The sequence below is a fragment of the Dama dama genome, chromosome 12 (assembly GCF_033118175.1).
Source record: "Dama dama isolate Ldn47 chromosome 12, ASM3311817v1, whole genome shotgun sequence".
NCBI lineage: Eukaryota > Metazoa > Chordata > Mammalia > Artiodactyla > Cervidae > Dama > Dama dama.
The window spans coordinates 56470364-56489183 of NC_083692.1; the positions used below are offsets into that span (position 1 = coordinate 56470364).

The 18820-nt window shown below is 53.4% G+C and overlaps 2 protein-coding genes across 3 annotated transcripts; one reads left to right on the forward strand and one right to left on the reverse strand.

Moving 5' to 3' along the window:
• Positions 1 to 7448: 7448 nt before the first annotated feature.
• Positions 7449 to 11452, forward strand: SNX22 (sorting nexin 22). Of its 2 annotated transcripts, XM_061157341.1 has the most exons (6): positions 7449 to 7570; positions 7950 to 8033; positions 8459 to 8563; positions 9290 to 9384; positions 9980 to 10047; positions 10499 to 11452. In XM_061157341.1, exons 1-6 carry the CDS (start codon positions 7496 to 7498, stop codon positions 10618 to 10620), a joined length of 549 nt encoding a protein of 182 aa, XP_061013324.1. In that variant the 5' UTR covers positions 7449 to 7495; the 3' UTR covers positions 10621 to 11452. The 2 variants fall into 2 exon arrangements, with proteins under 2 accessions (XP_061013324.1, XP_061013325.1); XM_061157342.1 differs by lacking the exon at positions 8459 to 8563.
• On the reverse strand, positions 11265 to 17305 carry PPIB (peptidylprolyl isomerase B). The gene is made up of 5 exons (XM_061157340.1): positions 17121 to 17305; positions 16324 to 16437; positions 15563 to 15656; positions 12374 to 12558; positions 11265 to 11606 (listed from the first exon to the last, which is right to left on the reverse strand). The coding sequence occupies exons 1-5, from the start codon at positions 17253 to 17255 to the stop codon at positions 11484 to 11486; spliced, it is 651 nt and encodes a 216-aa protein (XP_061013323.1). The 5' UTR covers positions 17256 to 17305; the 3' UTR covers positions 11265 to 11483.
• Between the last annotated feature and the right edge of the window lie 1515 nt (positions 17306 to 18820).

An 18820-nucleotide genomic window follows, 5' to 3' on the forward strand; every position in this document is an offset into this window, starting at 1 on the left:
TTGAATGATCCCCAACAGTGGGCTCTGCCTCCGGGCCTTCACAGCCTTTTGTGAGAGGACCCCAGCGTGCTTTTCCCTCTTTATCTCCTAGTCCTTCACAGCAGTGTGTGTACCTCCTGGAAGCAGACTCCACATACGCTCCTTCCTTCCCCACTGCTGTGTAGCTTAAGAAGGCTTTATTATTGGTGGCCTTTGCACCTGAAGCACCCTATCTCAAGCCCCTGTCCCTCCCTTTGACCTTAGACCTACACCTGTCTGAAACAGCCAGCCTTCCGTATTGTGGATGAAAGTGTAAGGAAACAGAGAGGAGGGCATTGGTTAGTGTAACAGGACACTCACTGGGGATTCCCATAGACACTTCTAGAAACCCAAGTCCATGAAGATGGCTATGCAAAGAAGCCCATCATAGCATTGTTTACAACTGTAAAATTTGAAATCAATCTAAATGTACAGCAGGAAGGGATTAAATGAATTATGGTACATAATGCAATTAGATTTTATACAGTCATTGAAGATGATATGCAGCTATATTCATTGGCAAGAAAAACTCATTTTTGAGTAAGAATAGGTTACAGAATTACATGTATGATATGGTCTGCATTTATATAAAATTATATATATATATGAGAAGGATGTTGATTGAACTGTTAACTGTGGTTGCCTCCAGGGATGGAATTTTGCATTATTTAAAATTTTTTTACTATCTGATATTGCTTGGAATTTGTGTATTATTTTTATAATCATAAACATTAAATAAAGCTATTTTCATTGTGGGAAAACAACCCACTGCATCCTTTGAGGCCTACATTCTCTGGGGAGCTTTCTTTGACCCACCCTCCACCCTACCCTATTCCCCACTGGAGTGGGAGCCCTGGCTCCTTTATAGCTCTTGACCTAGCACTTCGCTGTCTTCTTAAAATTCTGGTCTTTTTCACCCTTGATTGTAATGTTATCCTACCAGCCTCCATGGCTCTGATCTCCTTAAGATCATGGTTACTCTAAATGGATACTCATCTAGGTCCCTCTTCCACTTCCAAAAGCAGCCTAAGCGGGCAATGCCCTTAAGCTGTGGCGATTGTTGTTTTACAAACCTATGGCCCCAGATCTTGGGGATTTTCAAGAGATCCAGAAATAGGCCTGATTTGGGGTTTGGTGGGCTTTGCTGCTATGGGCTTCCCTAGCAGCTCAAACAGTAAAGCATCTGCCTGCAATTCAGGAAACCTTGGTTCAATCCCTTGGTTGAGAATATCCCTGGAGCAGGGAATGGTAACCCACTCCAGTGTTCTTGCCTGGAGAGTTCCATGGACAGAGGAACCTGGTGGGCTATAGTCCATGGGGTCACAAAGAGCTGGACACTGAGCGATTAACAGGCTTTGCTGTGGTTGGCAGGATTGGTGTTCAGTGCCCCAGGTGAGACCTACAGGTGGGAGGTGATAGCCACCTGCCTCGTTGCTTGCCCCTGATGAGCCTCCTCCCTCCCCTTTGCCTTTGTCTGTTGTGGAAATGCCCCTCTGGCTCTGCTGACCAGACCTCTGGGACAGAAATCCTCCCCACCCCCAACACCAAGGCTGCTCAGAGGAGGCCAGCCGCTCAGCCTCTGTGGGATTCATTCTGGGTCCAGAAAAAACCCCAAAGAAAAAAACCCTGTCCCATCTGATAGGACCTTTCTCTAAAGGGATGTGACAATTGTTTCCAAATGACTGCCTGCTTCTAACTCAAGCGCTCTCAGCTTCCTCTTCCCTTATGAGTGACAGGGTGATGGGCACAGGGGCCCAGGAGCGGGTCTCTCCTTGGGAACATCAGCAGCCTCACCAGAAAAAAAGGATGCGGCACCTGGCAGCCAGGAAACGTGCAGGGCAGTGTCCAGACTGTCCGGTAGTCCCGTCCCACCCCAGGACCCCGTAACGAGAGCTGCCATGTGGTAAATACCTTTCTGTGCCAGTGGGTACAGGGGTGTGAAACTCACCCGGCACCATGACCCTGTCAGGGGGGCGTCATTATCTACATGAAACAGCTGAGGCTTAGAGACCTTACGCAGCTTGCCCAAGGTCACACCAAAGAGCTAAGGCTTGAACATTAGTCTGCTGCACCCCCATGTCCCACATCTGAAGATGGACAAGGAGGATCTAAACACTAACTCACTAAGCTGTTCCCTTAAATGTCTGAAAAAACACAGCAGGGCTATCAAGGAGAAGTTACCCACCTGACATTGTGGGCATTTGCACTTCTCTGACCCTGTGAGATGCTTTCCCTAGATGTGCAGTGTGTGGCAGGAGCAGAAGCTGGAAGATGGAGAAGCAGCTTGGGTGAGTAGCTGAGGACCATTAATGGCAGAGGGTAAAAACTCTACTTGCCAAGAAACCCCAGACGGTATCCAAGGCTCAAATGGGTTGAGGGCGAGGTAGCACCTCCCTTCCAGACAGGGAGGCCTGCTGCTGTGGGCACCCCCACAGCTTTACCTATTGTCCTTAGTTCTTGGTTTTACAGCCTTCTTGGTGAGAAACTCCTGTGACTTGAGGGTGCCTGAGTACCCTGAACCCCAGAGCCAGCACACCAGAGGGGCGTTCGGTTATTCCCCTGACATGCCACTGTAAGGAAAGTTAGGAGTTGTTGTAGGACCAGAAGAGTCTCCCCGGGAAGCAACTGCTCCGGTGCTAGGTGGCCGAGGTGCTCTCCACAGCGTCCCCTGCCCTGACCTTGCGTCCTGGTGTCTGAAGCAGCTGCGCTTCTGCCCTGCAGCAAGAGGCAGGCGGCTCCTAGGACTGACGCTGATGGCTGCAGCCTACCAGTCCCCTGAGAAGCAGGGCACCAGCCTAACCTGGGGCCAAGCTTTGCTCTCAGGGCGCGGGCAGGATGTGCTTGTCAGAGGTGCCTTCATAACACAGCCCTGTCCACAGCCCACTTCTCCCTTCCTCGCACCTCAGTTTCCTCGTCTGTAACATGATGAATTTAAGCTAATCATTTAAAATGTTTTAGCAGCAGAACTATTTTTTTAGGTGTCTACACCAAAGTCCAATATAACATAAATTTACAACATAAATTTCTAAATTTTATTATTTCAGATGTATAAGATGTACTTAATAAGATGTACTTACTAAGATGTACTTATTAAGCAGTTAAGTGCTCTGAAACTTTGAATAGGATAGTTGCTTATTTACACCAACCTCTGCTTCCAATTGTTTATCTTAATTTTTTTCTTTTGGTGGGGGGTGTTGTACAATATTAGAAAATCAGGAAAAGCCTGATTACAGAGTTAGTAGTTGGAGTAACTAATAGGATTTTTGGGGGGTGTGTGTTTAACCTTGCAACCTCAGAATACTGAAAGGAATAGAAGAGTTTGTTTTTGTTGTTTCAAAAATGAATCATTAACAATATAGGGGATGAACTATGTGTAATCTCCAAAACCCCACAGTTCTGGCCTACAAAAAGAGCAAATTCATCTAATTCAATCAAATGAGAATAGCTAACATTTACTTACTGGGAGCATGGTGTCGTTTAGTCTACACACAACTCCCCCTGGCACAGATAAGGGCCCTGAAACAAGGGTGTTGTCCGAGGCTGCCCAGGTGAACAGGGCTCCCACGCGCACCCCGCGCCGAGCGCCCGGGAGCAGCGGTGCTGGCCCAGCCTTGCCCCAGGGTTGCTGGGACCCCAGTCTGCCTCCGCCCGCCCGCAGGGAGGGGAAGAATCCAGCCTCTGTGCCCAGCGGCGCCCGCCGGCTCAGGAGCTGTTTGTTTTCTTAACGGGGTTAACCAAACCTCCGGAGCAGCAGAAGTCGAGCCCGAGTCCGTGAAAGGGGCTTTGTGTGCGGGCGGCGGAGGACGAGGGAGCGCCGGGCGGGTGGGCAGTGGAGGGGCCTGGGGCGGGCGGCGCGATCCAGCCCACCTGCACACCCGCGACCAGGCGGCCCCAGGGCCAGGGCGGGTCGGGAGAACACCTCCGCCCCCAGCCCTTGCCCTCTGCTCGGTCCTTGATCTTCATCTCCAGGCTTTATGTCTGGACGGCGGGGCGAGAGTGCACCCCCTCCCTGGCGGGGCTGGTGTGAGCTGTAAGAGGCAGGCGTTTCCAACATGGTCCCCAACCGGGAGCATCAGATTCACCAGCGACCTTGTGGAAAACTCACGGGATCAGACTGCCTGCCAGGCCTACACATTCAGAAAACCCCAGTCAGGGCCCTATAACCTGAGTCTGACACTTAGCTCAGTGTTCATACAGGGAGCCGGCCAACACTTATAAAGGAAACAAACTTTTCCTTTGACAGTAATAACTGCTCTGGAGTGTACATCATGTCAGGTGTTCCTCTTTACAGGAACATAGTCTCTGGACGTTGTTTTATCTCCCCAAAGACATAAATGTCTCCAGATCCAGGATCTTGTTTTTCTTCTTTTGAATCTTTATATTCACGTATGAATGAAATGCCATGGAGTAAGGAGCTGCGGCTTCCCAGGTGGCACCAGTGGTAAAGAACCCGCCTGCCACTGCAGGAGACACAAGAGATGCTGGTTTGATCCCTGGGTGGGGAAGATCCTTGGAGGAGGACATGGCAACCCACTCCAGTATTTTTGCCTAGAGAATCCCATGGACAGAGAGCCTGGCGGGCTACAGTTCATAGGGTCACACAGAGTCAGACTTGACTAAAGCAACTTAGCATGCAAAAGGAGCTGCAGATTTCCTACAAGAAATTTCACATCAGGTGCATCAAATCTCCTTTAACTGGGAATGAAAATCCATTGATTTGAGACTTCTCAGGAACACCTGAAAATTGAACAAATGAATAAGGTAGATGACCGTCTGCAGAGAGAGAGTAAGAGACAGAGAGAGCTAAGTGTCTGCCTCTGCAGGTGGAAAGAGGATTCCTGTTGTCCCTCCACAGGCCCTCCTATAACCCTTCAGCAACGCTGCTCCCTTCCTGCCTCTTTCCCAGGCCTTCCCTCCTGTTCCCAGGCTTTCCCCAACAACCCACTCCCCACCACAACCCCCCCACCCACCACCATTCATTCATATAGTCTTTCAAGCAACAAATATTTCTTCTGGGTGTCTACTACATGCTTGGACCACGGTGGTAAACTGCTGGCAAGAGACCATGTCCCTGAGCCGATGGTACTGAGTCTGGATGCTGAGTTGGGGACACCAGGGAGAAACACAATTTAAAAAAAACAGTAGGGCTTCGCTGGTAGCTCAGCTGATGTAGAATCCACCAGAAATGCAGGAAACCCTAGTTCGATTCCTGGGTCAGGAAGATTTCCTGAAGAAAGGACAGGCTGCCCATTCCAGTATTCTTGGGCTTCCCTGGTGGCTCAGATGGTAAAGCATCTGCCTGCAATGTGGGAGACCTGGGTTTGATCCCTGGGTTGTGACGATCCCCTGGAGGATGGCATGCCAACATACTCTGGTATTCTCGCCTGGAGAATCCCCATGGACAGAGGAGCCTGGTGGGCTACAGTCCATGGGGTTGCAAAGAGTTGGACACGGCTGAGCACATAAGCACAGCACAGCAGTAATATTGGAGTAAGTGCAGAGACAGGGTGTTATAATAGGGTGGTAAGGAAGAAAGGCATCTTTGAAGAGGTGAGTTTTAGGCTAAGGATTGGAAGCTCTAGGCAAAGCCCACCAGGTGAAGAGTCAGGAAATGGTGTTACATGGAGATGAAGCAGTGAGTATAAATGACCTGAGGCAGGAAGAGCTTGTTAGATTTGACAACTGGAAGAAGGTCACTGAGGCTGGAGTCCCATGCCAGAGAGGGGAGGAGAGAAAATGAGATACGGAGGCTGGGCCAGGTCATTTAGAGCTCTGGAGATCGGGGTTAGGGGGAAAGGGGGGTTGTTTTAAGCACAATGCAAAGCCTTTGGACAGTGTTAAGCAGAAAGCTTGATAGTCGGTGCTGCTAGGTATAGAGTGGACTTTGTATGAAGGAGAGCAGCGAGAAAGAAAGGTGAGGTCCATTAGAAGATGTAGAAGATGTGGCAGCAATCTGGGTGGTAGGAATAGAAGGCAGACCTTCCTTAGGATGGGTGACCAAGAAGTTTAGAGGTCTGAGCATCCCTGGAGAGGACTAGAAGTGCAGGGTCCCTGACTTCTAGTGGAGGGGCCCTGGAGAGCAAGGGAGGAAATGAAATCCCAGCACTTCTCCTCATGTTGGGTCATTTCCCTTCCAGGAAGTTTCAGCTTTCTGATTCTGGCACCCTTGTGAGACGGAATTTGGGAGGAAATGATATAGGACATGGTATTGATGAGACCTGCTTGTCCCCATATGGGGTCCTCCTCTCAGCCTCTCTGGGGACAGAGCTGGGAATGGGAGTAGGGGGTTTCTGCTCCAGCACTGCAGCACCTCTGCACTAAGGAGGGAGGGAGTGACCCCATGGTCCCCGAACCCCAACTGCAAATACAGGTACTCTGCTTGCTGCACCTTCCCACCATGAAGCCTTCTGCTAGGTATGAGTCCTTGGAAGCAGGGGCCTCCCCTTCCTCCATTGCCCCCAAGACTTTCTGGGGAGAAGTCAGTGGAATGAAGGCTTGTGCTGAATGGGACACCTCCCTTATGGGGGTGGGGAGGAGCGCTGAGAGCTGGGAGCAGAAGCCCCTACTAGCACAGGTGAGAGAGTTCTGGATTAAATCCTGCCACAGACCCGAAAAGATTCTGCCAGAAGAATGGGCAAGAGCAGTGTAGTGCCACCGTCCACAGTCCTCCTCCCCATCCACCGTTCTGTACATCAGCGCTACCCACCTGTGTCTCCAGGATGGGCTCACAAACTGCCCTTTTCTCAAAATCTACTCTGCTGAGGGCTTAGCAGGGATCCTCTCACTCAACATTCCTACACTCTCCCGAGGGAGGCATATTATCCCAGTTTTGCAAATGAGCACAGGGATAAACAGTTGGGGAAGCCCATGCTGTCTGACTTCTAAAGCAGAGCCTTTGTCCCTGCACTGCCTCTCCCGAATCTGATGCAGGTTTGGGCTGAAAGATGATTGAAATGGAGGAGTGGATTTGAAAATCTAGTGAATGGTGGGGCCTGTGAATGCTGGGGGAGAGGGATAATCAAAGCCGGCGTGCGTCGAGGTGGAAGTAAGGAGACGGAGGTGCAACCTGGTCCCGGGGAAGGGAGTAAGGAACGCAAGGGACGTCCGTGGTTGGTCTGGGCCCAGCCTCCCTGCTTGCCCAGCATCCATAGGTGCTTACAATCCTTAGTAGGCGTTCAAACAAGAGCAGGTGAAATTGAGCTAGCCCGCACTCCTGGCAATTACTGGGCACTCGATGAATGTGGACACGTTGATAAACATGCCTCTCTGCTGAAAGGTCCCCACGCACTGCCTCCCCACTAGGCTCAAAGGGCCACGCCCGCTTCCCGCCGCCGGGGGTCCAGCGTAATCGGCCCCTTGCAGGACCCGGCGGCGCGCGGGAACGCCCGGGGCGGGGCCTGCAGGCTCGAGGAGGCGGGGCCGGCCCGCAGGGGTCTAGGGTCCGCTTTCCGAGAGTTCGGCTGCCAGCGGCGCGCGGATGCTGGAAGTTCACATCCCGTCGGTGGGGCCCGAGGCCGAGGGCACCCGGCAGAACCCCGAGAAAGGCCACATGGTGAGCCGGGGCAGTGGATGGGAAGGGGCGCGGGGACCCACCGGATTTCCCCGCGCCGAATGCAATGGGGATCCCGCACTCCGGTCTCGGGCCCCCGAGCGCGGCGGCCCAGGCGGTCGGGGGACACCCTGTCGAGGGTCTCTGGGTCGCTGGGGTTTGCTAGCCCTGCCGACGGCGGTCCCGGCTCCTGAGGGACTGCACCGGACAGAGTTCCCAAGTGTGCGGGAGCGTGGGAGGGTCCCTGGAGAGCCGCGGAGCTCCCAGGCCGCTTTGTGCTTCTGTGGGCGGACGGTGGGCTGGGGGCGTCGCCGGGAGCGGGTCTGGCGGCGCCCTTGCGCCGGGTCTCACGCGCACCCGGCTGCCCGCCGGCGCCCGCCAGGTGTTCCGCGTGGAGGTGCTGTACCGCGGGCGCAGACACGTCGTGCAGAGGCGCTACAGCGAGTTCCACGCGCTCCACAAGCGGGTAAGGCTGCGCCCACCACCGGCCCACGGACCCCGGCCCGGCTCCTGCCCAGCCCCCGCCCAGCCCCCGGTGGTCCCTGCCACCCCCATTACCTCCCCAGGCCCAGGAGAGCTCAGGTCTTGGACACAGACGTCCCCGCGGGCTGCGGAAAGGGCGCACAGTTGGGCCGGTCCCAGACTCTGCTCTTCGCGCCCCTGGGCGGCGGGTCTGGTGTCCTGGATCTTGGGGGCGGAGGCGGGTAGTTGGGGGCGCCTCTCGCCCTTGTCCCAACCGCCACTCACCACGCGGGTGTGTCTCAGGATAGAGCCTGAAGTTCGGGGGTGGTGGCGGCGGGGAGGACTGGGGAGGGCTCTTGGCTGGGATGAAGCGAGCTTGAGAGGGCTCCACCCGGATGCTGTGATCGCACCGCGGTAACCTCCTGGCAGATCAAGAAACTGTACAAAGTACCCGACTTCCCCTCGAAACGTCTGCCCAACTGGAGGACCCGAAGGTTGGAGCAGCGGCGGCAGGGCTTGGAAGCCTATATCCAGGTTTGCGTGGGTCTCCGTCTATTGCCCCTCAGTCGACAGGACCAGAGTCGGGGGACCCAAGCAGAGAGGTGTGGGGACATGGGGTGAGGGGGACCCATATTTATTGGCCGATACTTTAAGCCTCAATTTTCCAAACAGTAAGGGGCTCCTCCTGATGGCTCAGTGGTAAGGAATCTACCTGCAATGCAGGAGATACAGGTTCGAACTCTGGGTTGGGAAGGTTCCCTTGAGAAAGGAATGGCAACTCACCCCAGTATTCTTGCCTGGAGAATGCCATGAACAGAGAAGCCTGGCAGGCTACAGTCTATAGTGTCACAAAGTCGGACATGACTAAAGTGACTTAGCACTCTCGCACAGTGGGTCTAAACATCCCTCTCTGAATTGGTAGGATTGAGTGAGGGGTTCAGCAGACAGGTGATCCCAGTAAGATGAAGGCTTGTTCTCTTTTCCTCCAGAGTGAGATCCTGTGCCGCCCTCAAGATAAGGGTGGAGGCCCTTCCCCACTCTCCCACACAGTTGTGCCCATTACAGGCCAGGCAGTCTTCTTTGGCCAATCTGTGTAGTCACCTGGGGCTACTGCTCAGAAGGGCTATAGCTTGGTTTCATGCTCTGCTCTGGCCGTCTTGAACTTCTTTATCAGAAGGGCCCCAGGTTTTCATTTTGCACCAGGCTCTGCATATTACATGGCTCAGTCTGATTACAGGTTTTCTCTGTTCTCTTCTCCAGGGCATCCTATACTTGAACCAGGATGTGCCCAAGGAACTACTGGAATTCCTGAGTCTTCGGCACTGGCCCACAGACCCCAAGGCCGGCAACTGGGGGTGAGCATCCATCCCTACAGGGGCATGGGAGGGGCCCCAGGGCTGGGGGGATGGGGGCTCTCTGCAGCCAGCAGGTGAGGAGGCCAAGCCCCTTTCCTTCTCATATCTACCAGGCCATAGCCTGGTCCTTCCTCTTTGAGACATGACCTCCTTGGTCATTTTCTTGACCCAGTGGAGGGGCTGTTTTCTGGGCACCTTCGTTACCCTTGCTGCCTCCGGAACTGAGCCTGTTACCAATAGAAGCAGCAGTCCCCTGGGAGGTAAAAGTCGACTTCCGCATCTCCACCCTTGCCTCAGGCTCCCCCAGGCAGCTCCCAGCCACTCTCTTCAGCTCCCTGGGCGAGTGCCTGCCTGCCAACAGGCAAGTCCAAGTCTCCATCTGCCCTGGGCTCCTGCTGCCCCCTTGTGGCCACGTGCTAGGGCCTCACATCTCTGGCCTGTCCCTATGGTCCAGGTTTTCACCTTGATGCCTCCTGATACCACTGCCCACTTATCCCCTGCGGGTCCTTTGGCAATATCAGTTCCTGGTCTCCATCCAACCCGAGACTTTTTCTCTGCCTCCCCCTCCACTGTTCATGACCCCTTTTCTTCTTAGCTCGCAGCTGTACCACCGGCCTGTCGTCAACTTCCCCATTGATCCTTATATTTGCATCCCATCCCCAGGTGAGATGTTTCCTCTTGACTTATAATCCACATTTAGGGCCCAGGTAGCAGGGTGGGAGCAAGGGTGAACTTGGTATCTCTCAGCTTTCAGGACCACCGGGCAGCATCTCCCTCCTACTGCCCTTCTTTGGGGCCACACCTCCCTGCTGCCCCTGTAGTCTTTGTATTCTCCAGGGAACAGACATGGTGAAACGAGCTTGGCTCCCCCGCTCCTCACCAGCCTGGCTTTACCATAGATGTGAACTGGAAATGCCAAGGCCTCATTTGGGGTAGCCAACTGCTATCTGCTGCCTTGGCATGGGCTCCTCCTGTTCCCCGGAGTGGGGGGCGGGGTGGTGCCAGTGATGGGGGGAGGTGCCTATGGACAGGAACTCGGGGAGCTGCAGGCCACCCCACACCTTCTCTTGCCTGGTGGCCCCTACCCCTTCCTCCTGTTTTCCTTCTGTCCTAGAACCTCTGCCCAACATGGTGGTGCTCGGCGTGCTCCAGGGCCTCTATGGCTTCAATGCCAGCACAGCTGAAGCCCAGCCAGAAGCCGCCTGTCACCCTGCTCCAATGCCACCGACACCCTGACCAGCGCAGAGGCTTTTAGGCCACCTGCCACAACAGTCATGTGCCTCAGTCCTCAAGCTGGGTCACCCTTGACCTGGATCCAGGACTCACCAATCTCCACCCCTCTGGGCTCAGAACTCAGCTGCACTGGTATCTGAGGTAGTGGAATCCTAGAACTTAGGGCCAGAACAGGAACAGAGAGTTGGAAATCAAGGGAGAATTCCTTTATAATTTTCATAGCCCACCAATCTGCCTGCACTGCAGGAGACTCAGGTTCGGGAAGATCCCCTGGAAAAGGGAATGGCAACCCACTCTAGTATTGCCTAGAGAATCCCATGGACAGAGGAGCCTGGTGGTCTACAGTCCATGGGGTTGCAAAGAGTCAGACACGACTGAGCGACGAGCACCTTTCATGAAAAGGTGCAGGTGCATGCCCTCCCCGCCTCCTACACTAGGGCATGCAAAGGTTGAGGCTCAGTAGCTGGCAAAGTTTAGAAGCAAGTGGCAGAAGCTCCAGCTTGAGGTTTTGTGCACAAGACCGGGGGAAAGGGTGCAGGCACCCAAGGAGGGGACTGGCACCACTGCCATAGGAGCCCCCGTCCAGCTGGCGCTAGACTTGGAAGGAGGTGCTGAAGGGCCCAGAACCCAGCACATACACAGATTACTAAAAGAAAAAAAAAAAACCACCATTTTTTTTATTGGTCAGTGTTGGCAGGAATTTGTTACAAAACTGGGCCTGTGGAATGGGAGGGGAGGGGCCCGCCCCGTCAGATGCCAGCCCTGGGACCAGCGCAGCACGGAGCCCTGTGGTGGGCTATCTTCACCCCTGGGAGGGCGACAGGGCCACAAAGACAGTTGCTCAAAGGGAAGAGGTCCCTGGGGCCCTATTCCTTGGCAATGGCAAAGGGCTTCTCCACCTCGATCTTGCCGCAGTCTGCGATCGTCACATCCTTCAGAGGCTTGTCCCGCCCATCGGTCTTGGTGCTTTCCACCTTCCGTACTACATCCTGGGGAGGAAGGCAGAGTGTCAGGTCTGCGCCGCCAGGGGGACAGGCCCCAGCATGCAGCTGGGAGGGCTGCAGCCCACACGGGAGAAACAGCGTACAAACCATGAGGTACCAAAATCCTAGGAGCATTGTGACTGGGTGCCCACCGGGTCAGAGAGAACCCAGCTTTGACAACAGGAGGATGCAGAAGTTTTGATTCTCTGAAGTACCACCCAGGCTGGGCTAGGGGTATGTTGGGGGGGGGATGGGGAATGGGTACCAAGTGGCTTCTCCAAGATGGCGTGTCCAGCTGGCCTTGTACAACTAATGGTGGAGCCATGACATGATTGAGTGACAGTATGAAGTAGCTTTATCTGTGCAGCCTCAAAGAGGCCTCCTGGTCAGCCTCTGCCTGGGGCCTTGGAGGGATTCAGAATGTGGGCGCACGACTTCCCTGGTGGTCCAGTGGTTAAGAATGCACTCGCCAAAAAAAAAAGAATGCACTCGCCTAGTGCAGGAGGCGCAGGTTCAAATCCTTCACTGAGAAACTAAGATCCTGCATGCTGTGGCTGAAAAAAGAAAATGAACGTGGGGGCATAGAGGTAGGCTGTTGATTCACAATTCACCCCAGATTTGCACAAATAAAAACTGGTCTGAATCTATATGTTCCCTTCTGGGAAAGGGATAAAATATATGGATCCCCTGCCCTGATCTGTGTCAGATCTTGGTATGTGTGCGCGGGGCGGGGGGGGGTTTGCCCAGGGGTAGCCTCAGCCCCCCAAACTCACCATGCCCTCTAGAACTTTGCCGAACACTACGTGCTTGCCATCTAGCCAGGCAGTCTTGACTGTCGTGATGAAGAACTGGGAGCCGTTGGTGTCTTTGCCCGCATTGGCCATGCTCACCCAGCCAGGCCCATAGTGTTTAAGCTTGAAGTTCTCATCGGGGAAGCGTTCACCGTAAATGCTCTTACCTGAGAAGAAAGAGAAGGTCAGGGAGCTGGGGTGGGGTTGGTGGGCAACAAAGCCGATCTTTGGGGTGAGGATTCCAGAGGCCGAACCTGTCCCCCAGGCCAGGCCAGGCTCAAGTGGAGTCCAAGGACACATGCACCAGCTTCCCACCCTCTGGCCCTGGAGCCAAACCATAGTGATAGCCAAAGTGGGGCGTGAGGCCAGGCTGACTGAGTGAACTGTACACATCATGTGAGAAGATAGCTTTATGGCTTTCAAGTAAGGCACATATTAGAAATGACCTTGGATGTGGCCTCAGAGGCTTGCCGTGGAGACTTTAGTGGAGAAGAGGTGCTGGGCAGGATGCAGGGGGCAGGGGAGGATAAGAACCCTCCAGAAAAGGAGGACTGCTACAGCTGACCAGCTTTTCTTCCTAAGAGCACAGAAGATGCTGAGGAAGCTCCAAGCAGGAAGAGAGATGAGTGGGGAGGGGATGCCATTTGAGTTCTGGAAAGTCAAGAGCCTCATGGACAACTGAACCCCAAAATAAAAGGTGACTCAGTGCGTGTACTATGTCTGCGTGAGGAGGGTCTGGGGCCTGGGAGCAAGACAGGAGCCAAGAGCACATCTCCACCTATCCCTACCTTCCAGAGACCCTAACTTCAACTCCCAAAGCTAGGTCCAGGGGAAAACACTGCACCCTCCTCTGTCCCTTTGAGATTCACACTGTGTACTAGAGGCCCCAAGAAACCCAGCAGCAAAGAAGTGATTTTCACTTTGTTTTACCCAACACCTTTTAAACTTATTTGCATACAAAACCTTTTTCTCTGCCTTCATGATTCAACCAGACAGATAAAGAGCCTCTTAAGGATAGTTCTGGAGCGGAGTAGTGGGACCAAAAATAAGCTATTTTTATTTGTATTTTGAAATGTAAAAAGAAAATTGTCAACTCTTTAAGAAAAAAGATTCCCAAGGGAAAAAAAGAGATTCCCATGTGAGAATCCTTTGTAAAACTCAGCCAACTGCAGGATTTTGACTACTGCTGCTATCCAGAAAACCCCCACACCTATATACTTAGCTCCCATCACTTTCCCAAGATACAAGGAGTCCCAAACTTCAACGGACAGCGAAGGCTGTAAACTCAATATGCCTTGTCGTCTTTCTCTCCAGACTTCAGTTACTCTCTTGACATTTCCCCTCTGCACATCAGTGCTGCCCTCACCCCTGCCGTCCTTCCTTCTGTGCCCGCTCCCCCCACTGCAATCACAGCTGAGGCTCAGAGTGGGAACAGCGTGCCAGGGGACTGGTGCATGCATCTGACACATTAAAAAAAACCCACCCCGTGAGGCAGGACCTAAGAGCCCCCTCCTCCTCAAAGATAAAGAAAACAAGATACAGAGACGAGAGGTACCCTCACTGGGAAGCAGCAGTGGAGTTCAAACCAAGGTGGTCTGGTTCTCGAATCTCTGCTCTTACCCTGTAGGAATCCTCCCTGGGTTCGGGCTCACACTGCTCGATGCAGGGGCGGCTGTACCAACCCCCTGCCAGTCTGCTTCTCCTGCGTCCACGGCCTGAATCCACCACATTATCCCTCAAAACTCCCCTGCCAGCAGGCCTTGCCCCCATTCACGTCTTCAGCAGACCTTCACTCTTTGGAGGACAAAGCCCTGGGTCCTGGGCCTGGCCCCGGCCTGCCACCCTGGGCTCCTGGTGAGAGCTCCACTTCCATCCTCCTGACCCACCTTCGACCAAGCCCTTGCCGCAGAGCTGAACGCATGCCTTAATCCTGCCTCTTCCTTGCCCATTCAAATTCTCAGTCAGGACCCAGCTCAAATTCTCATGTTTGCAAGCCTATTTCTTGATCACCTTGGCCCAAAGCAGGCTTCCCTGGTGGCTCAGACAGTCAAGAAATCTGCCTGCAGTGTGGGAGACAATTCCTGAGTCAGGAAGATCCCTTAGAGAAGGGAATAGTTACCCACTGCAGTACTCTTGCCTGAAGAATTCCATGGACAGAGGAGCCTGGCGGGCTACAGTCCATGGGGTTGCAAAGAGTCAGACACAACTGAGTGGCTATCACTTTCACTTGGCCCAAAGTGAGTCCTTCGCCTGTCAGCATTTCGAGGATGGCTGGCTTTCCTTACTGCTCGCTGGGCACTGCACACTCAAATCTCACCTCACCACCCCCAGCACCCACAACTCCTGACACCTAACTCTACAGACAGGAAACTGAGGTTCAGAGGACTTGCTTGCCTGTGGTCACAAAGTGAGAAGGTGGCAGACACTCAACAGAGGGTCACTCCATGAATATAGTGCTTTGTATCATGTCTGCTTGTCCTTCTTGTCCAGCCAACTATGACTTACATCTTGTGTCACTTTCCTAGTGATTTCTCCTAGTTCTTCCCACCTAAATGATGAACAACTTGAGGACAGAGCATTAGCCCTAAAAGCTGTGTCACAGCCTATTTGTAACTTTCCAGGTACTGGAGGTGAAAGTGAGTTGCTGTCCCACTGACTTTTTTGTTCTGTATCCCCAGCACCCACCACAGAGCCTGGCCCAGTCAATACTGATCGGTTGGGTGAGCTGCAGCTGCGGTCTGAGAGAACAGCAAGCTGTACACCCAAGTGTGGTGACACCTGCGGGTTAGTCCAGGGTGTCTGTCTGTCTGTCCTAGCGTACAAAGAGTGCAGGGGTCAGACTGGCAGCTCTTGTCAAGTGCTCTCTGGTGAGAGACTGCCAAGGAAAGCAATTTCTCTCAGTCCTGTTGGGGCCTCCCAGGTCACCACACGAGCTTGCATACCTGACCTACAATCACCTACAGGTGGGTTTTGCTCTGCTTCCCTCCCCCCAGCAGGTACTGTGGGGAATGTCAGAGGCCGTAGGGCTTGATAAGCATGTCGGCCAGCTGTGCAAGATCCTCCCACGTCTGCCTGAAACCCATGCCCCCCTCTCCGCAGCACTGGGCTCCCTGGCCGTCCCGCCCTGGGGCTGCCCTGAGACACCCCTGTGCCCAGAGGACTTGAGGTTACCTCCAGTACCATCTCCCCGCGTGAAGTCTCCACCCTGGATCATGAAGTCCTTGATCACACGATGGAATCTGCTGTCTTTGTAGCCAAATCCTTTCTAGAAAAAGGAACAGGAAGGTGAGAAGGTGGCATGAGGCACGAGGCAGACACTAGACAGGCCCTGCAGAAGAGAAAGCCCTGCCGCAGATCCATCCTTCAACATGCTACTGGGTGACTAGTGACCAAAGTCCAGGCCAGGAAAGGCGAAGATCCCACGTTCCTTGGCCTGTATACAATTACCCTTCACATAATGCCTCTAGCTTTTCCCTTTCATTTCCTAATCTAATCATAGGAAGAGATGCAAAGAAACTGACAGGAAAAAAAAAAAGTTACCTGCTGATGCAATGGGAAGCTGGAATGCAAACTTTCTTAAATGAGGAATTCAGTTCCCTAAAACCTGGAAAGCTCTGGGCCTCTCACTCTGGGGCAGAGGCCACAAGCTAGTTTCCCTAGATGTTTCCTTTAGTTACTCAAAAATGAATAACCAAGGTCTCAAAGATGAAAATTTTCTCCAAAAAAAAAGAAAAGAAAAATTCTAATTCTGTATTTAGTTTTTAAAACTCTCGCAAGACACGATACTCTTGGATTCCCAGGGCCGAAGGGTACAGCTGGTACTGAGGTCCACTGCTATGGGTGGGCCACGTCCTGTAGGTCAGTTTGCTGTCAGCCCTACTTGCCAAACTTCACTGCCTTTGAGTTTGGATACCCTGCCTCCAGCCACTTACCTCTCCTGTAGCCAAGGCCACAAAATTATCCACTGTTTTTGGAACAGTCTTTCCAAAGAGACCAATGACCACCCGGCCTATATCTTCATCTCCAATTCGCAGGTCAAAGTACACCTGAGGAAAAAGGCCAATTAAAACTTAGCATCTTAAAAGGGGTCTTCCTAGGGAATGAAGGGCCAAGAAACTACCCAGAAGATGGTAGAGAAAACAGAACCATATTTTAATAGCAGAGTTTCTGCATCTGATTTTGGTGGCGACAAACCCCCCAAGAAAATCTAATGAATGCTCCATATGTTAGTTTACACTCTCTTTTCACTATTGGGTAACAACCTTTGCTCTAAATAAATAATGGGCTCAGATTCTAAAAATTAACATCAAAACCCATCAAGAGGGGAGCCCAAGCACACCACTATGGTTTAAACTACACTGCTGTGCTTTCGAATTGGAAGTGACTAAAATCTGGCCTAAGAAGAGAAAGGACTAACAATTTGGCAGACGCGATCTTTCACCATTTCCCTAGCACCAGGGGCATTTGCAAAGTCTGCAAGCCCGGCCCCAGCTGGACATGCAGGGTCAGGGCCGGGCGATCGGGATGGGTCCGGGTCATTCTCCAGTCTGAATGCGTGAGGATCGCCCAGGTACCAAGAGGCCACAGTAGGGAGACTACGGAGGGACAGAGCCAAAGCCGAGGACACCCAGGCCCGAGCTCCGGACACATGTAACCAGCTGGGCCAAGGCCTGAACACTGGAGGCGAGGGCGGGCCTCGCCAGGCAGGTCTGGAGAGGGGCGGCCAGACCTTGACAGTGACTTTGGGCCCCTTCTTCTTCTCATCGGCCGCGGACGGTCCAGGCAACAACAGGAAAAAGACGGAGCCCACAACCAGGGCGACGACGAATAGCACCTTCATGTTCCGCTCCGAGAGACGCAGCATCCACCAGGAGAAGCTAGCGCGGCCCGGGCGCCGAGGCCGGAAGAGGGTGGGGATGCGGCGACGTATGACCCAGCGCCTCCACCGAGGGCATCCGAGGGGGGACCGGGGCTCCTGCAGGACTCCGAGAGGGAGGCGGGCCCCATTTCCCCCCCGTCTAACTGGGCGCCGGATGGTAGGTCTCGACGGGGGGCGGAGCCCGGCTCGCCGCCTGGGGCGGGCGGAGACGCCGGCTCGTGGGTGGCTGCCACGTTACTGCAGCCTCATTGGCTCCGCAGCTCGCCGATACCCATCAATGGGAAGGGATCAGCGGAAGGCGGCACCGCCTCCAAGAGCCCAGGGATTGGGCTGCTGAAGAAACTACAAGCCCCAGCAGACAGAGCCCGTGGCCCGTGCCTTTATGGGAGTGGAAGTCGTTTGGCAGTTGGTGACCAATGCTTTAGGTTAGGAAGTCTGTGCATGGGGCAAGGAGACACTCGTCTTTGTCCGTGTGGGCCAGTCAAGGATTAGTCACCACCGAATTGGGTTTGAGTGTGATAACCTTCAAAAACTCTGGGTACGTTTGTGCCTACTCACCGTATAACCTTCCCAGGTGGCTGAGATGGTAAAGAATCTTCTGCAATGCAGGAGACCTGGGTTCCATCCCTGGGTCGGGAGGATCCCCTGGAGAAGGGAATGGCACCCACTCCAGTATTCTTGCCTGGGGAATCCCATGGACAGAGGAGCCTGGCCCGCTGTTCACACTGAGGAAAGTTGTTTACCAAGCTAGTTTTCAAAGCAGCCTTTCTCCACAAGAGGAACTAATGCTAAAATAGCCTAAAGGTAGCCAGCGACCACCCCCACCCCCACCCCCCCCCGACTTTTGGGGGAAAAATAAGCTTGATGGATACAGTGCTCTCAGTATGAAGGTTTTCTTTCATGATTTTTTTTAATTAACTTTATTTTTGACTGTGCTGGGTCTTCGATGCTGCGCAGGCTTTTGTCTAGCTGTGGTTAGCGGGAGCCACTCTTACGGTGAGTGGGCTTCTCATTCCCGTAGCTTCTCCGGTTGCGGAAAAGGGGCTCTAGGGTGTGCAGGCTTCAGCAGTCGAGGGTCCCACGTTCTAGAGCACAGGCTCAGTAGCTGTGGCGCATGGGCTTAGTTGCTTTTCAGACTTTCCCTGACCAGGGATTGAACCCTTGTCTCCTGCATTGGCGGGCTTCCCTGGTGGCTCAGCTGATAAAAGAATCTGCCCACAACTCGGGAGACCTGGTTTCAATCCTTGGGTTGGGAAGATCCCCTGAGAGGGGAAAGGCTACCCACTTCAATATTCTGCCCTGGAGACTTCCATGGGCTGTGTAGTTCATGGGGTCGCACAGTTGGACATGACTGAGCGACTTTCACTTTCACTCCTGCACTGGCAGGTGGATTCCTTACCACTGAGCCTCCAGGGAAGCCCTGTAATGATGATCTTAGAGGTGTTTTTCATTAGTGAAGGAAGAACATTTAAGTAGTATTGAGCAGTAATAGAAAAAACTGGAACCAGACAATCTTGGCCAGGTTGGTGGTGGTTTTGTGCTGTATATGC